The 25,532-nt window shown below is 49.6% G+C and overlaps 1 protein-coding gene across 1 annotated transcript in view; it reads right to left on the reverse strand.

Annotated features, from left to right (window-relative positions):
* Nucleotides 1-25,532, reverse strand: part of Dnah10 (dynein axonemal heavy chain 10) — a 122,020-nt gene that overhangs the window by 35,054 nt on the left and 61,434 nt on the right. The window contains exons 37-52 of the mRNA XM_075978710.1: nt 24,777-24,968; nt 23,800-23,918; nt 21,618-21,776; nt 19,175-19,310; nt 17,546-17,671; nt 15,481-15,615; nt 14,973-15,189; nt 13,907-14,026; nt 12,982-13,127; nt 8,218-8,370; nt 6,701-6,961; nt 5,674-5,846; nt 4,547-4,640; nt 3,954-4,121; nt 3,241-3,429; nt 2,317-2,488 (exon numbers count right to left, since the gene is read on the reverse strand). Coding sequence (XP_075834825.1) covers nt 2,317-2,488; nt 3,241-3,429; nt 3,954-4,121; nt 4,547-4,640; nt 5,674-5,846; nt 6,701-6,961; nt 8,218-8,370; nt 12,982-13,127; nt 13,907-14,026; nt 14,973-15,189; nt 15,481-15,615; nt 17,546-17,671; nt 19,175-19,310; nt 21,618-21,776; nt 23,800-23,918; nt 24,777-24,968 — 2,560 coding nt within the window. The remainder of the gene's footprint in view (nt 1-2,316; nt 2,489-3,240; nt 3,430-3,953; nt 4,122-4,546; nt 4,641-5,673; nt 5,847-6,700; nt 6,962-8,217; nt 8,371-12,981; nt 13,128-13,906; nt 14,027-14,972; nt 15,190-15,480; nt 15,616-17,545; nt 17,672-19,174; nt 19,311-21,617; nt 21,777-23,799; nt 23,919-24,776; nt 24,969-25,532) is intronic.

Here is a 25,532-nt window from a genome sequence, read left to right on the forward strand (position 1 = left end):
CAGTAGATATTCTGGTCACAGGGGGATTTATCTCCCAGGAAGAAGCATTTGACAATGTCTAAGGACAATTTGCATGGTCACAACTTGAGGGGAGTGAGCTGGTGAGTGTTAAATGCCAGCTTGCCACAATGTCGAATTACCTGGGAAGAGAGTCTCAATCGAGTAATTGTCTTTATCTGGTTAGTCTGTTAATTGATGTGAGATGACTCAGCCCACCATGGGCAGCACCATTCCCTAGGCAGAGGGTCCTTAACTCTTTCAGGGCAGGAGAAAGCTGGAAGCAGGCAGCGTGAGTACATTCGCTTCTCTCTGCTGTTGACTTTGCATGTGTGAGGTGACCAGCTGCTCAAGCTTCTGCTGCTGTGACTGTCGCTAAAATAACCCACTTCCACCTGGAATCATGACCCAAATGAACCTGCCCTTCCCTAAGGCACTCTGTGCTCAGGGCATTTGTCGCTGCAACAGAAATAAAACTAGAACAGGGATGGTCCACGTCCAGTGGGACCAGCCTGGTGTACAATGTCGAATCCTGCACGGCCCAGGACAGACCCACAGCCCCCAATGCCAGCAAGGCTTTGGGCAAGGCCTGTGTGACTGTAGGTGACCGGGAGCATCCGTGTCTTCAGATGGCGAGACATCTGAGTTAAGGGGTTCCTATGCAGAGGAGTTCATATTGTGACCAGAGCTGAGCTCCCTCGAAAGGCCTTGACTCTTCCCTCGACTCTGGTACAGACCCCACAGGTGGCCAGAACGACATCCAGAAAGCACATAGACTGTGTCCAGACAGTGAGAATGTAGCCTCAGTCTTTAAACGACCCACAAGGCCTTGCATCCCGGTGCCCCTCTACTCCCGTTTGCTTTTGTTTTAAATCGGAGTCTCATGTTGCCTAGGTTAGCCTTGAACTTGTTATGTAGCTGAGGATGAGCTTGGACTTCTGACCCTCCTATGTAGGGAGCAAGAAGTGCTGTGTGAGTGTGTATTGTTTGGCATGGGCATTTACAGGGTTTTCCTGTTTGCAAAAACCCTGTCTCCATGTTTACCTGTATGTAATAACCCTGCTTTCGTGTTTGCCTGCATGCAATAACCCTGCCTCTGTGTTTATCTGCATGCAAAACCCTGCCTCCTTGTTCAACAAAACACCCTAAGCTTGCTTCTGGGGTACTGTGGCTTCTCCATCAGAGAAAGCCCAGAGCACCCGATTCCACATTCTTTCTGTGTGTCAGCCCTTTCTTCATTCCCTCTTCATCTCTAGTCAAGGTTCTGGGACCCACGGTGTGCAAGAATTAGCACTGTTGATTCAGGCTCCTGGGTACTGGGAATACACAATGCCCTGCTGTACCCAGCATAGGTGTGTGTGTTTTCCCCTGGTACTGGGGATCAAACCCAGGACCTCACATGTTAGTCAAGCACTCTACCGTTGAGCTACATCCCTAGCTACTCCTGAGTCCTTCCCATGAGATCACCATATTCTTGCCTTGGTGTCTCTTCCCTTTGGCCCAGGGAACTCCCTACATGTAAGATTTTTCCAGCAGTGGCTTCCTGGCCCCTCTACCCAATATGGGAGCATGAATGATGGCCCCCAAAGACAGCTGGCCCCACCCTAGGGCTTACAAATATGTTTGCTTATGCTCCCTGCCAAAGGGACTACTTTTGCAGTTGGGACTAAGCAGGGGACCCAGGCAGCTGGGTGTTGTCACAGGAAAGGGGGAAGAGCAGGGGTCGGGTGAGGGGGACAAAAGCAGAAAGTAGAGTAGGGTGGTGTGAGCCAAGGAGCCCTGGGCTAGGGCAGCCTCTGTAAACTGGAAAAGACAAGTTTGTACATCTTGGACCTGTTCACGCCTCGGTGAGAAACCCTGCAGACCCACAGGGATGTTGGAATGAACTCATCTTTGGGCGGTTTGATGAAGGGCCACAGGAAGTGGACACATTAGCTTCCGGAGTGCTGCTCCACAAGGCTCCTCCCCTCGTCTCACTATTTCAGCTGCAATCCTTGTGTGTTTCTGTGTGTGCTTCCGTACCCACCCCTCCCCTGCACACCTCAGACTCTGAACCTCACGGACAACAGAGGTCATGGGCACTGTACTTCTTGCAAAACCTGAGATAAGTCCACAGTGTCTCTCAGAGCTGAGACACACAGGACAATCCTGGTAGCAAGGAGGAGAACGGTAACCGATACACCCACAGCAGGAGCAGAGGAGGGCTCAGCTGCCCGGCTGAGAACTGCAGGGGTTTGTGTGACAGCGTAGATTGCCAGGCCTGTCTCAGACTGCAGTGGGAGGTGGAGCTGGACATTCCTGCCAGTGGGTGGGCAGTACCTGAGGTCAGCATGTTGTTGATGAGTTCCAGGAAGCCCTCCTCAGCCACGTGCGCATCTGTAAACAGGAAGATCATCATCTTGTTCTCCAGCCCTAGCTTCAAGTACAGGCTCTTCAGATCTTCCCGAAAGTTAGTCTCGGAGTAGCCTCGGCTCAACAGGATCTCAAACACCTGGGGAAACAGGCAGGCAGTGCCCACTGAGGCAGGGGAAGGCGCTGAGCAAAGCAGGAGAGCGCATAGGTTTGCTTGCCCCCAAACATGACGTCGCTTGAGGCGCACAAGTATGGAAGTCGGTTGATTGACAGGTGTCCTGTGTGTGCTGCACACACTTGTCAAGGTGTGAGTATAAAAGGTGCATGGTCCTATGTGGGATGTATATCTGGAGAAAGGACAGGCCACCTGGGAGTCACAGGGAGGACAAGCAGGAGACCTGCAACCGCAAAGGCTGGTGATGGGCACGCATATCGGTGGCTAGATCAAAAAGCACTCTTAAAATGATGGACCGTGCCATCTTGATTTACAGCTCTTTAAAGCAATCTCATCTTTTCTAGAAGATTTATATTGATTTTTGTTTATGTGTGTGTACATGTATGTCTGTAAGTGAACCACATACATACAGGGACCTGTAGAGACCACAGGAGAGCCCTGGATCCCGATCCCTTGGAGCTGGAGTTACAGGAAGCAATGAGCTGCAGGTGTGGCAGTCAGCAATGCCACCTACAGCTCCTCTCACTCCTCTCAGGTTCGGCCAAGCTCCCCAACCCACCCCGTGTTCCCACAGTTCCAAATTCACGGGCACAGCTTGTGTCTCACTTTTGAGCTGGAGTTCTCAAGCCACTGCAAGTTAGACGCTTTGCAAATCAGGCGAACGGGACAAAAGCTGAAGGCCGTTGCCCCAACTCTTTACACAGAATCCCCCTCACCTCGTAGCCGGCGGTGTAGGCTGCCAGCCTGGCCAAGGACTGCTTCCCAGAGCCGCCCACACCCACCAGCAGTGCATGGCCGCGGTCCATCCGAATGATGCGGTGCACACGCGTCAGGTGCTCCAGAGCATCGTCGAACAGCACCAGGTTCATCTTGGTGTTGACTTCGTTGTACTCCTCAAGGATTTCCTGAGGGGGAAGGGTCCATGAGCCCACCACATTTTATGAGGCAGGCTCTCTCCTTTGCGTCAGAAAAGACAAAAGATGCCTCAGCATCCAAGGCTGAGTATGTAGTCGGATCATTAGGACATGTGGGGCCAGAGACCTAATTCCCGACATCAGGATTGCAGTCGGCTGGGCGTGGGACAGGAGAGATGGCTCAGCAGGGAGATGCTGCTCTTCCCAGGACCCAAGTGCGGTTAGAGCACTCCAGCAGGTGGCTCACAACTGCCTGTGATTCCAGTTTTAGGAAGTCTGATGCCCTCTTTTAGCCTCTATGGGCACCTATACTCACATGCAAGCATGCATGCATACATATGCTTTCATGCACACATGTTCACACACACACACACACACACACACACACACAAAACCATGTATATAACTAAAACTAAAGGGAATCTCCGGTCTGCTGGGTGTCAACTTGCTACAGTGGACTGCGGCTGGGTGTGAAATATCCTGTATGGACAGAGCTGGAGGCAGGCAGTCCGCACCTCAAACAGTGCCTTGGCGGCCTCGTAGTCCTGGATGTCTTCATAAACACGTGGTTCATCCTCATGCAGAGCTGTCCGGAAGTCCCCAAACAGGATGGGGTCCCTCATCACGGCCTCGTAGTCATCATTAAAATACTCCTTCACCAGGTTCCCTATGTGATCTTGCACCTTGAAACAAAAGCGGGTTAAGGCCCCAGGCATGTCCACAGCTGCATACACTTGGCAGGAAGAGAGAATTTACCGTTTTCGGTGGGATAATTTGCCTCGACCTTCCCTAGTGGAACCTATCCTTCTGCTGTGAACATCCTGTGTGAGTTGGTTTTGTGAGAAACCTGTGTTGGTTTCTTTTGGTCTTATTTTTTTTCTAAACCCTCTTTTTCAATTGTCTGTTTTTCAATTACATATTCTTATTTATGCTTGGGTGCACACATAGAGGGCAGAAGATAACTTCCAGGCGTCAGTTCTCTCCTCCCACCATCTGGGCCCCAGGGATGGACTTGGATCATCAGGCTTGGCTGCAGCGCCCACTGAACCATCTTGCCAGCACCGCTGCCATGTGTCTTACTCAGACTTTACGTGGGGTTCCCACTCACCAGCTGCTTGTCTACTTCGTTGATGAGCCGGTCATGGAAAACCCGCAGGCACTCATTTCTCCACACCCTGACCATTTGAGTCACCGTCTGAAACCTACACAAAGGAAGGGCAATGTTGTCGTTCACCAGGTCTCCTGGGGGGAGAGGGCTCCGGTGGACGGGGGGAGCACAATCTGGAAGCTAACAAATTAAATATGGAGGTGACAGTCATCACCCACAGCTCATCCTACTGTAAGGAGGAAATGGAGCCTTCTTGCCAGTCACATGAACAGCCCAAACCCTGTATGAACTTAGCATCAGTCTCAGGGCTGCTCCTTTTCCTAGCCCTACTTCTAGAACTTTCTCTAATTCTAGCAGAGCCATCATCACCCCGTCCAAAAGACTAGGAACAGGAAGACGGCCACTGTAAACCATCCACGGCCCTCCAAGGCAGGGCAAAGACCACAAAGAGCCCTCTGCTGTCCCTCAGTGTCGCCGGCTGCTGGTGTGGGCCCACATAGTTCAGTCCCTCCCTGCAGATCCACAGAGACTGAAGCTGCTCCGGAAAGATGGGAGTCTGGCGTTCCTGAGACTCTTCCAGTCCTAACCCTTTCTGTGCTGTGTCTGGCGACTCCTGGAGATGCACCATCCTCAGCTGGAAATGCACCATCCTCAGCTGGAAATGCTGTAGCCAGACTAGCCGCAGGCTCCACGCAGATCCAGCTGCAGGGCTGGGCAGGTAAGGCAGCAAAACCATCCCACTGGAGGGACCAAGACACTGTACACACCCCAGCTTTGGGGGTCAAGGAGCATTTGCTGTCACCCTAAGGCTTAATCTGTATTCTCCATCCATGTGCTCACGGATGCTGTGTGATTCACTGACACATTTTTGTGACCTGTTTGATTCATTGAGAAGTTCCAACCAAAGCCGCCATTCAACCTTCTAACATCATCCAACCCTTTGATACAGTTCCTCATGTTGTCGTGACCTCCAACCATGAAATTATTTTCACTGCTAAAACTTTGCTACGGTTATGAGTCATGATGTTGATACCTGTGTTTTCCCGTGGTCTTGGGTGACCCTGCGAAAGTTTGGCAACGGCCGCTTTAGGGTATATCTTAGTAAAACAAACGAGCCCCAAACTCACCGATCTGGATTAGTGAGGACAAGGCCATTGAAAACTCGGGACAGGTCTCGGAGGTTGAAGATGTAATGGAACTTCGAAGGGGTGGGAGGGAGATCTTGAACAATAATTTTGTAAAGCATTAACGTGCAGAATGTCAGTTTCCGGCTCACGCCCCCGATGCTCTCATTAAAGTTCTTTAAAAGAATGAAAAGAGCGTCATGTCTATTGGCAGAAGAATGGATGAGCGAAATGTTGTGGCTTCATGACAGACTAGCGTTTGGTCAGGGAGAGGAGCGGAACACTGACTCGTGGATGCATCTTGAGAACCTGGTGCTAAGTGAGAGAAGCCAGGCTTCAGAGGCTGCGTGGCTTCCCGGGACTTGGAGAGAGGGGAATCTGTAATGGGTACAGGTTTCCTATGATTTAAAAAAAGTGTTCTATTTACACAGTGAGACTAGTTAGCAAGACTGAATGGACCAAATGTTTCTAAATTGTATGTGTTAAAATGGCTAAAATAATAAATTTTAAATTATGTGAATTTTACTTTTTTTTTGATTTTTTTTCGAGACAGGGTTTCTCCGTAGCTTTTTATTTTGGTTCCTGTCCTGGCACTAGCTCTTTCTAGACCAGGCTGGCCTCGAACTCACAGAGATCCGCCTGCCTCTGCCTCCCGAGTGTTGGGATTAAAGGCGTGTGCCACCACTGCCCGGCTAATTTTACTTTTTCTTTGCGTGTGTGCGTGCATGTGTGTGCATGTATGTGTATGTGTGTGTGCGTGCATGTGTGTGTGTGTGTGTGTGTATAGCTCACTATTTGACCTGCTCTGACTGTCTTGCGGGGTATTCAACAGTGGTATATGACCTCATCTGTAGTTAAATAGCTTCCAACAAGGCTCACAGTTCTTCCTGCTCCTCACACCACACTCTCCCCTCCTGGACAAAGCCTTGGAGTGCACAGACCCCAGGCTAGGGTACATAAATCAGCCCTGCACATGCTCCCACCCAACACGTTTTCCTCCAGTTCAGACTTGTGGAGAGAGCCCGGTTACCGAGGTGTGGCCCTTCAAGATGGAGTAGTAGATCAAGCGCAGAGACTCCTCTGACGGGAAAGGGACGTTGAAGACACTGAACAGTGAGAGGAACCTGGGGTCCACCTCATTGCGGCCCCCTCCTGCCTTCCCCATGGCAGCAATGAAGCCCAGGTCCCGGATACTCTTACAGTTGAGCTCTTTCCCACGGTCGTATAAGAAGCCCTTTTCCAGCAGCAACTTCAGCAAGGCAATGGGCTGCTGGGTACCATACTCATCCACCTGGAAGGAAAGAGAAGACCAGTATTGAAAAGCAGAGCTGGGCGAGGCAATGCCGACCTAAAATGTTCACCTCTCCTGTTTCCCCCTGAGCATTCCGGGTTGGCCTCCTATGGCTTCCCAAGCCTATAACTGCCTATTCACACCAGAGGCTTAAAATCGGTCTCCTTCACCACACTGCATTCCATGAAGGCAGCGACTGCTGAGGCTTACACGCCTCACAGTGCCAGGTTCCCAGGAGGAGTTCAGCAAATGGAATGGATGGGTGAGTGGGTGGATGGCTAAGTGGATGGATGGATAGATAAGTAGGTGGCTAGGTGCGTGGGTAGGTGGGTGGGTGGTATATGGGTGGATAGGTAGATTAATGGGTAAGTCGATGGATAGATATAAAGATGGGTGGGTGGATGGATAGATGGATGGATGTTTGGATGGATGGATGGATGATGAATGGATGGTTGGATGGATGGATGTTTGAATGGATGGATGGATGGATGGATGGATAAATGGGTGGGTGGATGAATGGGTGGGTGGGTAGATGGATAGGTGGATGGATGAATGTTTGGATGGATGGATGAATGTTTAGATGGATGGATAGGTGGATGGATGGATGTTTGGATGGATGTTTGGATGGATGGATGGATGGATGTTTGGATGGATGGATGTTTGGATGGATGGATGTTTGGATGGATGGATGGATAAATGGGTAGATGGATGGATGGATGGATGGATAGGTGGAGAGGTGGATGGATGGATGTTTGAATGGGTAAGTGGATGGATAGATGGATAGATGGATGGATGGATGGATGGATGGATGGATTCTGTAGGCCGGTGGGTGAGTAGATGGATAGGTGGATGGATGGGTTTTACAGATTTCTTAACATACAGATGAAGAATAAAAGCTTCAGGTCTGTGGATAAATGAAACAGGAGGTAAATAGGTGACTAAATCCATGAGTGGACAATGTATAGATGGTCAGACATGTTGCAGATGTACAGAGTTGAAAACACTTGCTGCTCTTCCAGAGGATCAGAGTTCTGTTCCTAGCTCCCATGTCAGGCAGCTTACAACCACATGTAACTCCAGCTCCAGGGGATGACACCTTCCTCTGGTCTTTTGAGTTCATGTGGCATATATACACACAGGTACACACCCATAAACATAAAATTTAAAATTAGTCTTAAATAATAAAAAATCTTAAAAGACACGAACTTACACACTCACACACACAGACCTATCCCACCTCTATAAGCCCCGCCCACCTTTGGCATGTTCATGTCATCCATGAACACCAGCAGGCGCTTCCCCATGGGTGGCCCATATGTGTCCTTCGTCCGCTTCTCCACATTTGCTTCTAAATTTCTCTGGATGTCCAGGGATGTGGTACGTGAGGAGAAACTGACCATCAGCACAATCTGCAACAGAGCAGAGGGCAAACAACTGGCTTCCAACTGACCGTCTAGAACCGATGCAGGTCCGTGAGTCATCATTTTTAAGAGCTAAAGTCAGAGGTGGGCATGATGGCATGCTCAAGAGGCAGAGGCAGGAGGATCTTTGTGAGTGCAAGACCAGGCTGGCCAGGGTTACACGGTGAGACCCTGTCAGAGGCAGGAGGATCTCTGTGAATGCAAGGCCAGGCCAGCCAGGGTTACACAGTGACCTGTCCTAACAACACCCTCTTTCCTCCTGTTAGATTGCATGCTGCCACTCATGAGCCTTGGGACAATGCAGGCTGTGAAATGCTGTCCCCAAGGCCACACCATCTTGAAATCAGAGAGGCTGTGATTTCCCACAGAAGACCATCCAAAGGTTGGACCCACTAACACCCCCTCATCAAGGGGAGGAGGATTAGAAAGACTCCAAACCCTCTCTACCATATACAGCCTTAACTATTACCTACATGTCGTCCGGCTTCTGAAAGGGACTCCGGTCACACTCATTTGGTTCACCGAGCTGGACTTGGGTAGAACTGTTCCTTGGTCCTTTCTATCCGGGTGATTAGAAAGCCACATGATGGTATGTGGTAGGGGAGGTGGTGGCCTCTAAAAAGGCAGCTGTCTGACCTTTAAGAGCCTGAAGAGATGACTTCAACGACAACTGCTCTACCACTCTCTACGGCAGAGGAGTTTTAAACATAAATTGCTTTCAAGGCAACTGCAGGCTAATAAGGAGGCTAAAGAAAGCATGAACAACCAACCAGAGGCTTCCTGCTGGACCTCCTCGCTGGAGGGAAAATGTTCTCTTTGTCCAGAGACAAAGGTCTCTCTCTCTCTCTTCTCTCTCTTTCTTGTGCCCTTAGAAGAACTATTCTCATATTATACTCATACAGTGCTTGTGCGCGCACACACACACACATACACATTCACACACATACAGATGCTCATAGTCAGCCATATACCAGCCCAACTGGACTGCTGAAGCACACAGCTCGGTAGCCCCCAGGGTTCAATCAGTGAAGTATTTAAACAACTTCCCAGCTGGTGCCAAAGTTGTCTGAGGACCACACTTTGGGAACAACTGACTTTTCAAATGTCCTCCAACCCAGCTGGCCACGAGTACACATGCATGTGTGCCAATGGTCGTCTGTGTGTCTGTCTGCTTGCAGCCAGTGGGGTCTAGGGACAGGGTCCTAGGAAAGCGAAGATGCACACAGAAGACTCAGAACACGGATTCCTCTCAGCTTCTAACAGCAACCCTGTGCCCTCCACCCTGGCACCTTTAAAAATAAATACGCCACATTGCAAGTGACTGCATCCGAGGAGAGAGGCAGGCAGGCCTGACCCATCCAACATTTCTCGCAGAGATGTCCCTGAGGCCCATGTGGCTTCCAGAAGCCACAGGAGTAGAGAAGGCACAGAATTAAAAGCATCAGAGAAAGAAGCAGGGGGCATCTCTGCCTTCTTTGCTGAGAAAGAGTCTCTCTATGTAGCTCTGGGTATCCTGCGACTCACTGTGTAGACCAGGCTAGCCCAGTAATCACAGGGACCTCTCTGTCTCTGCTTCAGAGTGCTGGGATTAAGTTGTGTGCCACCACATCCGACTGTCTCTGTCTTCTGAGGTTCCAGAGCTGAAATAAGCATCTCTTACTGTAGGGATTTGAATAAGATGTCTGGGGCATTTGAATGCTCGGTCCCAGGTTGTTGGCAATGTCTGGGGAAGCTTAGGAGGTGTGGCCTTGCTGGAGGAAGGGGCAGGCTTTGAGATTTCAAAAGCCACGGGCCATTCCCAGTTAGTACTCTGTTTCCTGCTTATGGTTGAGATGCGAGCTCTCGGCTGTTCCTTCTGCTATGCCTGGTACTTCTGATACACTTCCCCATGATGGTGATGGACTCATCCCTCTTGACCCTAAGCCCCGAAATCAATTCTTCCTTCTCTAAGCTGCTGTGGTCATGGTGTTTTATCACAGAAAAGAGTGTCACCAGCATAGTGACAACCAAAACAGAAAAGCACAGGATGGACAGAATCCACAAGAGCAGACTGTGAGAACAGAAAAGGGTTAGAGCCAGTAGAGGGGTGGAGAGAGCATGAACAGGTCCCTCGGCATGACAGCGTGTGAAGGACAAACCCAGAATCCTTCTTGCCACCTGGATACACCCTCATGTTCCCGGTATCCTCCTCATACCCCACTGTGAGTCCCCAGAGTGTGTCTATGTGAGCTGCAACTTCTCCTGTGCTGGCAGCTGGCCTGGGGCCCTGTTCATAGCAGACTTTCCCACATGTGACCAAGTTCTAGAACACGCGAAAGGATCACAGAGAATGTAACAGCTAACCTCCATGATGGCCCTCCATCACCTGTACCCCAAGTCCAATCGAGGGGCTCAGAGGACTCCCTGTGTGGCCCAGGTAGCATGGAAGAATGTGAATAGGTGGTGCGTGCAAGGCTATGTCCACGTAGGCTGTACACGGTCTTAGGAGACTCCGTTTGACAAGCTGCTTTTGACTCCATTTTGAGGGAGAAGGATTCCTATAATCTCTGGGTGGGGGGAGGGACACCCAGAAATGGCACCATCGGTCACGTACCCCCCCCATCCAGCACAGACTGAATAAGGACTTATTCTTGGGAGTAGAAAACAAACCACGTTTACTGGGGAGAACCAAAATTGTGGGGGCACATGAGTGTATTAAAATAATGTCAGGGAAATGAGGTGCAAGGACTTATCAGACCAGACCAAAGAAAGTGTGGAACTCCCTTGTCTGGACCCCAAAAAGCGATAGACACCCAATACTGCGATGGCCCGGCTGCACACCGGCCTATCGTGACACCGAATACTGTGATGGTCCAGCTGCACACAGACCTATCGTGACACGGAATACTGCGATGGCCCGGCTGCACACAGACCTATCGTGACACGGAATACTGCGATGGTCCAGCTGCACACAGACCTATAGTGACACCCAATACTGCGATGGCCCGGCTGCACACCGGCCTATCGTGACACCCAATACTGCGATGGTCCAGCTGCACACAGACCTATAATGACACCCAATACTGCGATGGCCCGGCTGCACACAGATCTATAGTGACACCCAATACTGCGATAACCCGGCTGCACACCGGCCTATCGTGACACGGAATACTGCGATGGTCCAGCTGCACACAGATCTATAGTGACACCCAATACTGCGATAACCCGGCTGCACACCGGCCTATCGTGACACCTAGTGCGCATTGAGGACCAAGGACTTGCTGACTTGGCTCTGTCCCCTGCTCTGACATAGAGTGCTCAACTGCCAGCCAGTCCATCTGTTCACCTGTCTGGACCTGGACCTGGCCTGCTGTTTCCTGACCCAGTTCAGTTTTTTAACCTGGCAGCTAAAGATTCCACAGTTGTGCTCTTGAACCTGATGCCCTTTTGGCTCTGATTGGGTTCATTATCGTCGATACAGACTCTCAACACACTTCTGAGACCCCCTGAGCTCTGCTGTGGCCTCTCTGATTTGTGTCCCCTCTGTCATCCATATATAAACACACAGATAAATGGCATATCTAAGGTGTGCTGTGAGAGTTAGTATCAGTCATGAAAACAGGGATAAAGAATTGCCATCACCTTGCCCGAGCTACCAAGGTAGGTGGACTTTGTGATAACTGTCATTGAAACTGCTAAACCTTGGCAAGGCGGTGGTGGTGCACACCTTTAAACCCAGCACTCTGGAGGCAGAATTTGAGGCCAGCCTGGTCTACAGAGCAAGTTCCGGGAAAACCAGGGCTACATGGAGAAACCCTGTCTAGAAAAAATAAACAAAACTTCTAAACCTTGTGAATTTCTTATTTAGTAGACTCTGACATTGTGAAAAGAAACACATTTGTCTGCATTTCTGGTATAGTGAGTTTCTGACACCATGTCACAAGGAACTCGGTGGCTTCTGCCGTGTGGATTTCTGCCATGAAGGAAGCCAGCTGCCCTTGCATGTCACTGCTGTGGACGGAATACGCCCAGGCTCCCATGTATTCGAGCTTCGGAGGCTCCCAAGAGCGCTGAGGGCAATCGGATGGAGAGTCAAACTCACGTGGCTTGTCTTTTTTGAAAGTGGCCTCCTCTGGCAGGCTTGCTCCTTCTCACCATGTTTTGCTTCCCCACCCTCCATGTCCCCGCACACCACAAAGGCCCTCGCCCGTCCAATGGCAGCACCATGCTCTTGGACTTCCTGGCTCCCAAGAGCTGAGTTAAGTAAATGGCTACTCTTTGTAACCTACCCTGTCTCGGGTCTTCTGTTATAGCAAAGGTCTAAGACAAGCACAGTCAAGCATTCCTCGGAGAGGCCCACGCTGAGGATCTAAGACTTTCAGTCACATGAAATGCTGTCTTGGAAGATGGTCATCCAGCCCTAGTCAGGCCTTCAAACAAACGCAGCCTTCAACAACCTTAACTACAATTCCATGAGGGAATCTGACCCTGAGTCACCCAGCTAAGCCACAACAGAGTCCTGACCCCTGAAATTGAGAGGTAATAGGGCTTGTGGCACTAAGCCACCGGGAGCTGGGGCAGCTTGTCACACAGAAACAGGTAACTAATACAAACGCTTACGTTAGTCTCCTCGCTCAGATTCTTAAGGAAGTTCTGGGTAGTGGCTGTCTTAGAAGTGCCCGATTCACCCACCAAAAGAACGGGGTGCTTGATTTTAACCATCTGCTCCAGTATCCAGGTGGTGCGGGTCGTATCTACTGTGTGAACTGAAAGATGGAAGAATCGGAGTGTCACAGGAACTCTGAGCAGTCGGCTGCCTGGCACTCACACGGAGTCCCGTGCATTCAGTAAGAGGCAGCCCAATCAAAGTGTATAATTGAGTATAACACATTTCCTTGGCAAAGCGATGTGGCAGCTCCGCCGACTTCAACCACCCTGCTCCCCGAACTCCATCTGATTTGCACTCAGAATGAAAACCCCACTTCTCCCCGACTCACACCTCAGGCACCTGCTGGACCGATTTCCTGAAAACCTCTGCTGAAGGTAGCATCATCACACAGTCAGGCCCAGGCCACCCACTATCCCAGGGAAGGCTTCAATTGGCGGGGCAGGGGGGCTGAAAAAATGCAGATGTCTCGCTCCGGAAACACCACGCACCGGACCAGACATGCTTACTATATTATCATACAGGTGAATCAGGGCACTCAAGGTCCATGCCCACTGTCAGCCTCTGCTGTGGCTTCCCTCCTGCCCTCCCTGTGCCCAGCCGGCTCTGTGGCTGGGGTGTCCTAGGAGATGTAAAGGAAAGTGGAGAACAGGCTATCACGGGCATCGGCTTGCAGGAGAAACCCAGGTCACACACACAGAGGTGCTCAGAGGCGTAGGACAAAGTGGGACCCCAAGGGGCCCATGGGGCCACCCTCTAGTCACTCCCAGCCAGTTCCACGGATGGCACTCAGTTGCCAATGAGGCCATGGTCGTCTTCTCACGCCCACTCATACCCACTCACACCAAGAAGCTGAGAGCAGGGCTGCTGCTTACACACCCAGGATGTCGACAAATTTCTTCTCGTGGCTGTGAATATACTCAGGAACTAGCTTGCTCCACGGGATCCAGTGGTTCCGCTTGGGATCGAAATGGAAGTCGTACAGGCTGGGAAGATGCCCTAGGGGAACAAGGGTCCGTGTTGTTTTGGTCATAGACTTGAGAGTGGGCTAGGGTCTAATGCATCTGGAATGAGTTGCCTGTTCACCTCGGAGCACACTCAGGCTTGCGTGCTGCTCCTTCATGGGATAGGTCCTCAGAGAGTACTCAGAATTGATGCTGCGACTTTTGAACCAGTGCTACTTCTTGGAGTTAGCCACCAGTCCTTCCTTAGAGACATAACCCCGAGCGCAAGGCCATGACCCTGCCATTACAGATGTTGGTGGTCCAGGCAAGGGTAGGGGCAAATAAACAGAAAATTTTGATGCAGATGCTGAATTCTGAGACTGGAGAAGTATAGGTATGACCCGTGACCCCGTTACCCATGACCCGTAACCCATGACCCATAACCCATAAGGATATCTGGCAAAGACAGGGCGGGAAAGAAAAGAAGAAGCATGGTGTCAAAGATAGCTTCAGAGCTGGAGCTGTGCCCGCCATTTGCACCCCTTCCCCAGACCGTTTCCTCGCAAGGATCCCCATTCACACGTGTGCCATGCCCACCCATCTCTCAGACCACTTCTCCAAGCGGAAGGCTACCTGTGGGCTCCACCTGGTTCTATTTAAGGGCACACATACTCATGCAAAATTTTAAACCCTTTATAAGGTACTCTCCTGTGACTTATCTGCTGGTCTATGGAGATATTTGGGGGAGCCCAGAGGAAAATGGGGAACCCTGGAGTGTGTCAGGTATGGAGAGCTCAGCCAGAGCCGGAGCAGAAGGGGCCAAGATGGAGTCAGAGGCACCGCCTCCTCCTGCAGTGGTGACTCAGGGGTTGACCTTCTGGAGCAGGTGACACACTTGAAGCCCTGAGCATAGCACCGGCCACATGACACAGGCAGGAACAAGGAGAAGCAAGTTCACCTCTTCTGTAAGCCTGCACCAAAGAAGGGGTCAAGATTCCTACCTGGGAGCTCTCCAGGACGGGCCCAGACCCCTTCTGTGTCTGCAGTGGGCATCGATGAGAGGCGTTTGATGCTCTCGTCAAATTTGATCCTCCCGTCCTCGAGCAGGGAGGCGCCGAGTGAGCAGTAGAGAGCCTCCAGGAAGAAGCACTCCAGCAGGTCAAGGTCCTCAATTTCCCCTTCTAGTAGCGAATCCATCATCTTGGTTAACTGGGTTACCTGGTCACAGAAAGCCTGTTTCAGCCCCTCTTTCTAAACCCCATGATGTAATCTATCCTGAGTCCTGAGGTTCCCTATCCCATGGTGAGGGCATCGACACCCGCCATATTGGCTTGGACACATGGAGCCTGGCCCCTTAGCTTGCATGGGGGGGGGGGGGGGGGGTCACAAGAATGAACCCTGACATTCACCCATCAGCCATCTCTGCTCCCTTTAAGCCCCTCCCCCACTGCAGGGGTCCATCTCTCAGGAAGTCTGCCTTTCCCGCCCTCAGCAGTGGAGTGTTCTTACCATGTTCAGGTCTGTCTGAGGAACCACCATCTTGAGCCTCTCTCCCTGTCTCCCGTCCACTATCCCCTCTATGATCATGTCGATGAGCGAGGGCACGTATTTCTCAAAGAGGTCATTTAAATACTTTTGCTCTACCTGCGGAGGAGACACCCAAATCCTTTCCAAGAATCCTTTTGTTTTTGTTTCTATTTTTTTGTTTTTCCAAGACAGGTTTCTCTGTGTAGCCCCAGCTGTCCTGGAACTCACTTTGTAGACCAGGCTGGCCTCGAACTCACAGAGATTTACCTGACTCCTCCACCCGAGTGCTGGAATTAAAGGTGTGCGCCACCAGGTCCTGCTCCGGGATCCTTTTAACTGGAAGTTATCAGGGGTTTTTCTTGTCCCGACAAGGGCGAGAAACAGCTGTGGTGATGACCTCAGCAGGTGTACTAAAGCTGGAGCCGTGGCTCAGCCTTAAGAGCACTGGCTGCTCTTACAGAGGAATTGGGTTCAATTCTCTACACCCACACGGTGGCTCACAACAGGTTCTGACTCCAGTCCCAGGGGATCTGACACCCTCTTCTGACTTCCCTGGGCATGACCATGTACACAGTGCCATACCTAGGTTCAGGCAAGCACTAATACACATGAAATCATAAAATGCATATTTAAAAAATGATGGTGAACTGTTGCCAGGCGGTGGTGGCGCACATCTTCAATCCCAGCACTCTGGAGGCAGAGGCAGGCAGATCTCTAAATTCAAGGTCAGCCTGGTCTACAGATAGAGTTCCAGGATAGCCAGGGCTACATGGAGAAACCCTGTCTCAACAACAACAACAAGGGCTGGAGAGATGGCTCAGAGGTTAAGAGCATTGCCTGCTCTTCCAAAGGTCCTGAGTTCAATTCCCAGCAACCACATGGTGGCTCACAGCCATCTGTAAAGGGGTCTGTTAAGTAAATAAGTAAATAAATAAATAAACATTTAAAAAACAACAACAACAAAAAGATGGTGTACTACTCTTGTAGAGGACCCACAGTGGGCAGCTCACAACTGCCTGCAACTCTAGCCTCGGGGGTTTGATGACCTTTTCTGGCCTCTATGGACACTGCACTCATATGCATGAAAGTGTGTGTGTGTGTGTGTGTGTGTGTGTGTGTGTGTGTGTGCATAAGTGTGTACTTAATCCCATCACTCAGGAAGCAGAGGCAGGCAGATCTCTGTGAGTTTGAGGCCAGCCTGGTCTACAGAGTGGGTCCCAGGACAGGTCAAAGCTACACCGAGAAACCCTGTCTTGAAAAACCAAAAAAAAAACAAAAAAAGTCAGTCTTAGCTAGAAGTGCTCTTTCAGCATGGTGCCAGTGCCCCACCAAGGAACTTGTGGGTCTTTAAGAGTCCCATGGAGAAAATCCTCCCATGTGACATTGCTTCTGATGGCCCTGGTTCCCCTGGCCTTCTCTACTCTGGGAAAATTATATCCTGCTTTCCAATCCACACAGTCTCGTGGCCCTTCTAGAGAGACATCTCGACCACCTGTGAAAACGAGGTCCCGGCCTCTGGATGGGACTGAAGCCACCATGCATACATGCCTGTCACATCCATCACTCTCAGTGAGTCCTGCTGTGAAGCTGGGGCCACTGTGGGCAGGCCAGCAGTCAGCTGAAGCCATCAGATCTCAACGGCAGGGCAAACTGGTTCGTCTGCACACGGCACTCGGCCAGCCGAGTAAAGGCACAGAAGGGGGCATCCCCTCTCTCCATAACTGGACCCATCTGAACCAGGTGTGCACACTGAAACCCAGAATCTAGCTGGGTTAACATCCGCTAGCTATAGCCATGTCTTCCTGTGTGTATTGTCTCCGGCTGTGTCCCCACCCCAGGGGCAAACCTAGGCAGGCTCAGCTGAAAGTGTTTCTTATCTGCCTTTTTGCATAAATCAGTTGATCCCTGGCCTAATCTGCCAACGACATCACCCATCTCACCAGCACGCGTGATGCTGGGTGAGACCTCGGGCTGGGTGCTCAAGGACGCCCCCGGCAGGTGTCCAGCGTTGCTGGCTGTGCTCCAGCTGTCTAAGGATGGTGCTCACCTTGTTTTGTATTTCTTGTTGCAGCCATTTTTTCCAGTATGGTTGGTACTTCAAGTTCTTAGGGTCCACGTAAACCATCCCGCATCGAGACACGGTCGCAGGAGAGGCGTACTGCAAGTCTCCCACCTGCAAAGAGTGAACCCCTCAGCTCCTGACCCTTCTGGACACGGCTGCTAGGCCCTGGGTCACACACGCCAGGGCCTTCCCTGTGCGAAGCCTCACTAGGGCACGAAGCCCATGCCAGACAGTCGGTATAGCTGTTGGGGTTTTAAACTGAAGGTGGAGTTCACGGTGAGATTACCCCATGTCTGATGTGACGTCTTCTCATTAAATAAATGTTGTAGACTGCCCGTTCAAAAGTAGGAAATGTATAAACATGTATAACAGAAAATGAGGCGGAGAGACTCGGGGAGGGGTCTCTGGGACAAACAGGAGGGCTCGATTCTTGACGTGGTAGAAAGACTTTCTTAATCAAGATAAAGGCAAATAGCATGAAAGGAAGGGAAGGTGACTACAAACTTTAGAAAGACAAAGAAGGAATTAAAGTACGCTAGTTGGCGCTGCAGTAACTATTCCCATATTTGAAACAATGTCAGTGGTGTGCGCTGATAGACAATTCAGAAATGCGTGTTCTGAGGAGGGAAGGTTGACAACTGAGGTAGCAGATTCAGAGGACTCGGTCAGTAGATAATATGTCAAGTTTTTAACTTTTGCTTTGTTTCTGTGAGATCAGGTCTTGCTATAGACTCATAGATGGCCAAGAACTCCTTATGTGGCCCACACTGGGGACAAATTCATGGGAATCTTCCTGCCTCCTGTGAGGCCTCCTAATCGCTGGGATTGCAAGCATGTTCAGCAATAATGGATAAATTAAAAGTTCATATTTTTACTTTGTGTGTGTGTGTGTGTGTGTGTGTGTGTGTGTGTAGGTAGGTACACTGTGTGCATGTAGTGCCTGGGAAGCCAGAAAAGGGGGTTTAGATCCCACAGAGCTCAGGTGATGGCTGTTTGTAAGCTGCCCAGTGTGGATACTAGGAGCCAAATTCAAGTCCTCTGGAAAAGCAGCAAGCACGCTTAGCCACTGAGCCATCGTTCCAATCCTACTAATGGATAAATTTAGTAAAAGAAAGAGTGACAAGCTAAACAGGTGTGGGTGCACACGCCTTTAATCCCAGTACTGGGGAAGCAGAGGCAGGTGGATCTCTGTGAGTTCGAGACCAGCGTGGTCTACAGTGAGTTCCAGGACAGCTGGAGCTACCAGTGAGAGCCTGTCTTGGAAGACAAACAAACAAACATGAAAGCAGTCAATTCTAGCTTAAAGAGGGGAAAAGGAAAGAGGATGGTAAACAAAGGGTTGGGGCCAATAAGATGGGCTCAGAGAGTAAAGCATTTGCTACCAAGCCTTACAAGTCGCGTTCAATCCCCGGGACCCACACACTGGAGAAAAGAACCAACTCCCACAGGTTGCCTCTGACCACACACAAACCTGAGTCCACAGATGTAGATAAACGTCATGTTAAAAAACCAAAGCGAGGCACTCATCAGCTTCTGTGTTTTCATAATCGTCTACCCTAATAAAGGCACTAACAGCAAGGCCCCTGTTCAAGTCTGGCTCTCAGCACCGCTTGCCTCAAAGAGCAGGGCACAGTGTGCCTGGAGACGGATGCGTTCCCCGTTGGCCAAGGTCAGCAGCTTGTTGTCGTCCATCACTGAGTTCATGTTTTCCACCCACAAGGCATCCACGTCGCCGTCAAACAAAATGTACCTGCAGTGACCAAAGAGAGGTAAGTCACAGAGCCCAGAGCTCCCCCAGTGGCCCCGCTGTCCCAGGGCTTTCCAGCCAGGACTTCCCAGGGCATTCCCTTGGCCCTTGTGTCTGACCGCGTGGTGCATAAATACCGAGTAACTCGCTAATGTTGGAGGCCTGGAGAACATCACACACAATCCAGCACAATCCTTTGGCAAACTGACCTTCCATCCTTGGATTAATACACTGATGAACTCATCAATAATACACATTACCGACATTATTTTAATATGCAGACATTTACTACAGAGCCAACTAGTATTCTACAGTTCATTTTAGAGCCATTTGTTTTGCTTGAAGGTTGCAATCATCATCTTTTTCATCTCATACTATCTGCCTTTATCTTCATTTGTTCTTGGAAGTTACAATATCCCTGCAGGGGACCATTCACTAAGCCTGAATGAGTAGTATCATGGGTACCGAAAGTGTAATGGTCCAGAGGGCAAAGCTGAAGACAAGAATAAATTGTAATTTATCACTATTTTTTTTAAAAAAACTTGGTTATTTCTTTTTTGTTTCCTTTATTTTAAAAAATTTTTAAATTTTTATTTCATATGTATGAGTGTTTTGTCTGCATGAACATCTGTGCCACGCGTGCATGCAGTGCCCAAGGTGGCCAGAAGAGGGCAGCTGGACCTGGAGATGCAGATGACTGAGTGCTGCTATGTGGGTGGTGGGAACTGAACCCTGGTCCTCTGGAAGAGCACACAGTGACAGTAACCACTAAGCCATTTCCAGCCCAATTTATTTATTTTCAGACAGGGTCTCATGAGGTAGCTCAGGCTGGCTGAAAACTCTTGTGCCTCAGCATCCCAAATGCTAGGTTTACAGATGTGTGCTGCCATGTGCTACAGTTAGCTGGGAGAGAGGGAGATCTTAGCTAAAGATCTCAAGACAAGGGGACTGAAGAGATGGCTCAGGGGTTAAGAGCACTGACTGTTCTTCCTGAGGTCCTGAGTTCAATTCCCAGCAACCACATGGTGGCTCACAACCATCTATAGTGGGATCTGATGCCCACTTCTGACATGCAGGCATACATGCATAAAATAAATAAATAAATCTCAAGACAAGATTGTTCTAGATTATCAGGATGGTTCCTAATTCCATGCCAGTTCATGCCAGTTCTCTTCATAAGAAAATAGCAGAGGGGGCCAGGCAGATTCTCAAACTGTTGTATTCACAGTCTCTCTCTCTCTCTCTCTCTCTCTCTCTCTCTCTCTCTCTCTCTCTCTCTCTCTCTCTCCCTGTCTCTCTCTGTCTCTCTCCCTGTCTCTCTCTGTCTCTCTCTCTCCCTCCTTCCCTTTCTTCTCCCTCCCCCTCATCCTACCTCCTCTCTCTCTTTGATCTGTTACAGATATGGTAATTTTCCCCCTCATAATTCAGCATGTAGTTCCTAAGGATAAGTGTGTTCTCTTCACAACCCCTGGGCTCTATCAAACTGAGGCTAAGCCACATGTGTCCAGTTCCATTGTGTGGCTACCACCCACACTCTATAATTCTGTCACCTCACAGCAGGGACCTGCCATCTGCATCAACGGTAGAAAGATTTGACTCAAACAAGTAACAATAGCTATTCAAACCACTGCGTGTGGGGTTGATGAGAAACAGGCTGCTAGTGCCCCCTTGAGGTGTCTCCCTACAGATAGAGGAAATGATGCCTTGTCAAGAAGAGAAGGCCCTGTGCTGTGGGATGGTCTTTCTGTACACTGTGAATATGTGTTGCTCTCATTGGTTGATAAATAAAGCTGCTTTGGCCTATGGCAAGGCAGGATAGAACCAGGTGAGAAATCCAAGAAGAGATTCAGGAGAAGAAAGGCAAAGTCTGGCAGATACCAGTCAGCTGCCAAGCAAGCAAGATGTAAAAAATGAGGTAACAAGCCAAGAACCACGTGGCAAAGCATAGATAAAAATATGGGTTAATTTAGCTATAAGAGCTAGCTAATAATAAGCCTGAGCCATTGGCCAAGCATTTATAAGTAATATAAGGCTGCTGAGTGGTTATTTGGGAACTGGCGGGTGGGAGATAGACCTCTGATTACAGCACTGTGAATAGCTGGACATACAGACATCACACATTTTCCATGCTGAGAGAGATAACTCGTCCCTGTGACATTTCCGTTGACCTTTCTATAACATATCTGGTCTGGAATATTCTGGAACATCAAAGTCGTACAGAAAAAAAATTCTAAGAAACTGCTTAAAATTAAAGGATGCCAAAGAAATGACCTCTAACCCAGGCTTCTGGCTAGGGAGGTAGACACTCACTTCCGTTCCTTTTTGTCGGTCGGCCTGTTGATCTCCCTGAAGATGTTTGACAGCACCCCATCTGTCCAGTCTCGAGTGGTGGGGTCCAGGATGCCGTATAACTCAATGACACTCACAGCTTTGGGGTTCAAGATGTATAACTTCGTCATTATCCCGAGCCTAAACCAAAGAGACAGCTTCAGCTATGGCTCAGAGCAACCAAGCCCCAAAGGGGGATACACGAGACCCGTGAGAGGAAGTGCAGATGGGAGTCCACTCTAAAACTGATCTGTGTTTCTGTTTTGTAAGAAAGGTCAGAGGCAGGGTCTCTTTATGTTGCCCGGGCTAGCCTAGAAATTACTAAGTAGACAGGACTGCCCTCAGACTAATAGTGATCCTCCTGACTCTGCCTGCCAGATCGTGGGCCTGCACCACCACACCTGGCTCTGTGTGTTGCCAGTCGAGTGGCCAGCACATACTCCTCTGTAATGGTAGATTCCTACTATACTGCCAATTGAAGGAAACCCTGTGCTGATACAAACCATTGGTGTTCTCTAACTCTCAGGCAGTCTCCCAGACTCAGTCCTGAGATTTTTTTGTGCAGCCTAGAAATGCTAGAGCCACACAGGTCAAATGGCTCTATTTAGAGTTTGCCTGGAATATTGGCAATCATCCAAGCCTGTCTAGAGCCCAGCTATTGACAAGGGGAGGAGCATGAAGCTAGAAAATCCGCTCAGTATTTAAGACTGTCACACCACAGTGAGCCATTGGGATGTTCCTAATTCTAGTGATTTATGTAATTATTACTATAGTTTATTTTATTGGGGGGGTGTCAGAGGACAGTTCTGGGAGTCAGTTCTCTCCTTCCACCCTGTGGATTCTGGGGTTCAAATTCAGGTTGTCAGGTTTGGCTGCCAGCACCTTTACTGGCTCTGAACCATTTCACTGGCCCTTCCATGTGATTTAGAGTACATTAAACGTTAGAGTCGCCTCCTCCTTCCCACAGGCCTGGTGACAAGTTGTCTGTGGGGGCGACACTCCAGCATTGTCCATGGCAAGTACTGGGATGATGTAACTGAACTTGGACACTGTCTTCCTAAGAGGTGCAGCAAGGTGCTCACTCCACAAGTCCACCAGACTGTCACAATCTGTAGGAGCGCCTACTGTGTGTTCTGAGTTGGCAATGAAGCCAGGAGAAACACTGAGTTTGGGGGTTGCTATGGTGGCCGATCCTCATTGTTAAAGTGGCAGCATTTGGGGTCACCTAGGAGACAGCTTCAGGTGTGTCTGTGGAGGAGTTTTTAATAGTTTTAAATATGTATTGTTTTCTGTGTATGAGTGTTTTGTCAACCTGTGTCTGTGCACTACATGCATGAAATATCCCTGGAGGCCAGAAGAGAGCATCCCGTCCCCTGAAACTGGAGTTTAGGAGTTACAGCACTCATGTGGGTGCTGGGAACCAAACTAGGGTCCTCTGCAAGAGCAGCAGGTGCTCTCAACTGTTGAGCCGTCTCTCTGGCCTCATTTTCAGAGCTTTAACCAAGGGTGAATGATCTTCCCTGAATGTGAGTGGGACCATCCCATGGGCTGGGGTGCCAGAGAAAACAAAATTGGAAAGAGGAGAAAGTTCATTGAGGGTCTGTTGTGGGATATTTGATCACACGGCGTGCTATTGTGTTGCTCTCCTTCCTCGCCTGCCTAAGCCATCTTCTAATTGGTTTAATAAACAGCCGAATGGCCAATAGCTAGGCAGGAGAGGACAAGCAATACTTCCAATCAGAGACAAGAACTCTGGAATGAATCTGAGATGGTAGATTCGCCAGCCAGATGTGGAGGAAGTCGGACAAAATGGTACCGAGGAGAGGTAATGAGCCACGCAGCAGAATGTAGATTAATATAAACAGGTTAACTTAAGTTTTAAGAGCTAGTTGGGAACAAGCCTAAGCTAAGGCCAAGCTCTCATAATTAATAAAAAGTCTCTGCATCATTTTTCAAAAGCTGGATTTCATCCTCTTAAATCCTGAGCCAGAACAAGTCCTTCATTCCCATAATCTTCTTTTTGTAGGTATTTGGTCTCATCACTCAGAAAACAACTCATGATTGGGGCAGACACACATCCCATGAGATGGACGGCCAAAGCTCTCACCAAACACTTCCCAAGACGCCGTCCTGACAAACGCCCTCACCCCAGCAGGACACTCACTTTGTCTGGGCCTGACACAGAGTATTGATGACCACAGACTTGCCCCCTCCTGTGGGCCCCACCACCATCGTCGTGTGGCGGGTCAGCATGGTCTCGAACATCTGGACCACTTTATCCACCTGCGGGAAAGACGTGGGCAGTCGTGCTAAGCATAGCTTTTGAAAATAATAATCATCATCATTAATAATAATAACAACAGTTTATTCCGAAGGAGTTCAGGCCTGGTGAGCTGACTGAGCAGTCAAGTTGCTTCAGGAAGCTTTATGACCTGAGCGTGTGAAAGGAAGGAACCAACCCCTGTGTAGCGTAGCTCAGGCTGGCCCCGGGCTCCTGGCCTTCCTGCCACTGTCTCCTGAGTGCTGGTGGTACGTGCTGCTGTGCCCATCTCTGTCCCTTTTATAGCTAAATACTATTTTATTTCACGACTAGACCACACACATCTGTCAGTTGACAGACACTGGTTTCCACGTCTGAGCCACTGGGAATATGTGACCTCGGGAGCTCACATACGTGTTTCTGCGCAGACATGTTCTCACTGTTCTTGGGCTGAGCAGTGGGGTCACCAGGCCCTAGGACGCCTCTGGGTGTAACTTGCTGAAGAACTGGCAGATTGTTGGCCAGTGAGTGCAGTGTGTTATTTTACACTCCTGACAGGAATGTGTGTGTTTTCACGGGGAGAGGGAGAGCGACTGTTTCCCTCAATTCCTCTCCATTTTACTCTTTGAGATGGTGTCTCTCACTAAACTTGGGGCTCACTGATGTGGATAGACTGTCTGGTCAGCAAGTTTCAGGGATCCACTAGGCTATGCCCTACTAGAGGTGGTTTTTAAATGTGTGCCACTGAGACCAGCCTTTTTTTTTTTTTTAACGTGGGTTCTGGGCAATTGAATTCAAGTCTGCCTGCTTGTGTGGCTTCACTGACTGAGCAGGAGTCTGATGCCAGTCTGTGTTCTGCAGTGACCCTGCACCCTGCTCACCTGGACCGGCAGAAGCACGTAGCCATTCTCCTCCAGCACCTGCTCGACAGCATCGTTGAAATCCGGGTAGCGCACACGGGGGCAGTCCAACCCAGGAAACAGGTCGGAGATGAGGCCCAGGAAGAGGGGGACATCCTCAAACACAAACTTGGGTAGGTTCATGTCCCGCAGCGCCCGCATCAGGACCACATCCTGGAGCGACAAGAGGATGAGGGATTGCCTAAGAACCCAGCATGCACCGGGACATCCCCCCTGCCCAACACAGCATGGAACGTTCTTCTAAAATTTAATGTGCTTAGTCACAGATTTTATATATCTAACATAAATATGTAACGAGGGATGGAAAGATGGCTCAGCAGATGAGAAGCCCCAAGCTTGATGACTTGTGCTTAATCCCCAGAGCCTGCAAGTTGGAAAGAAAACTCACTTTGACAAATTCTTCTCTGACCTCCACAAGCACAGGATGAGGAACGAGCACACACACTAAATAAACAAATGTAAAAGACATAATATATGCCGGGCACTGTGATGCGTGCCTTTGGACCCAGTCCTCGGAAGACAGAGGCAGTGGGTCTACAAAGCAAGCCAAGGATACACAGAGAAACCCTGTCTCAACACCCTCTGAAAAAACATAATATATAACAAAACATATTTTGTTATGGATTTGTACATATTATATGTTATAGATTTATACATTATATGTTATAGGTTTATATATTTTAAAGAAAATTGGGGGCTATAATAGAGATTGAACCT

Source organism: Microtus pennsylvanicus, chromosome 1, assembly GCF_037038515.1.
Source record: "Microtus pennsylvanicus isolate mMicPen1 chromosome 1, mMicPen1.hap1, whole genome shotgun sequence".
Classification (NCBI taxonomy): Eukaryota; Metazoa; Chordata; class Mammalia; order Rodentia; family Cricetidae; genus Microtus; species Microtus pennsylvanicus.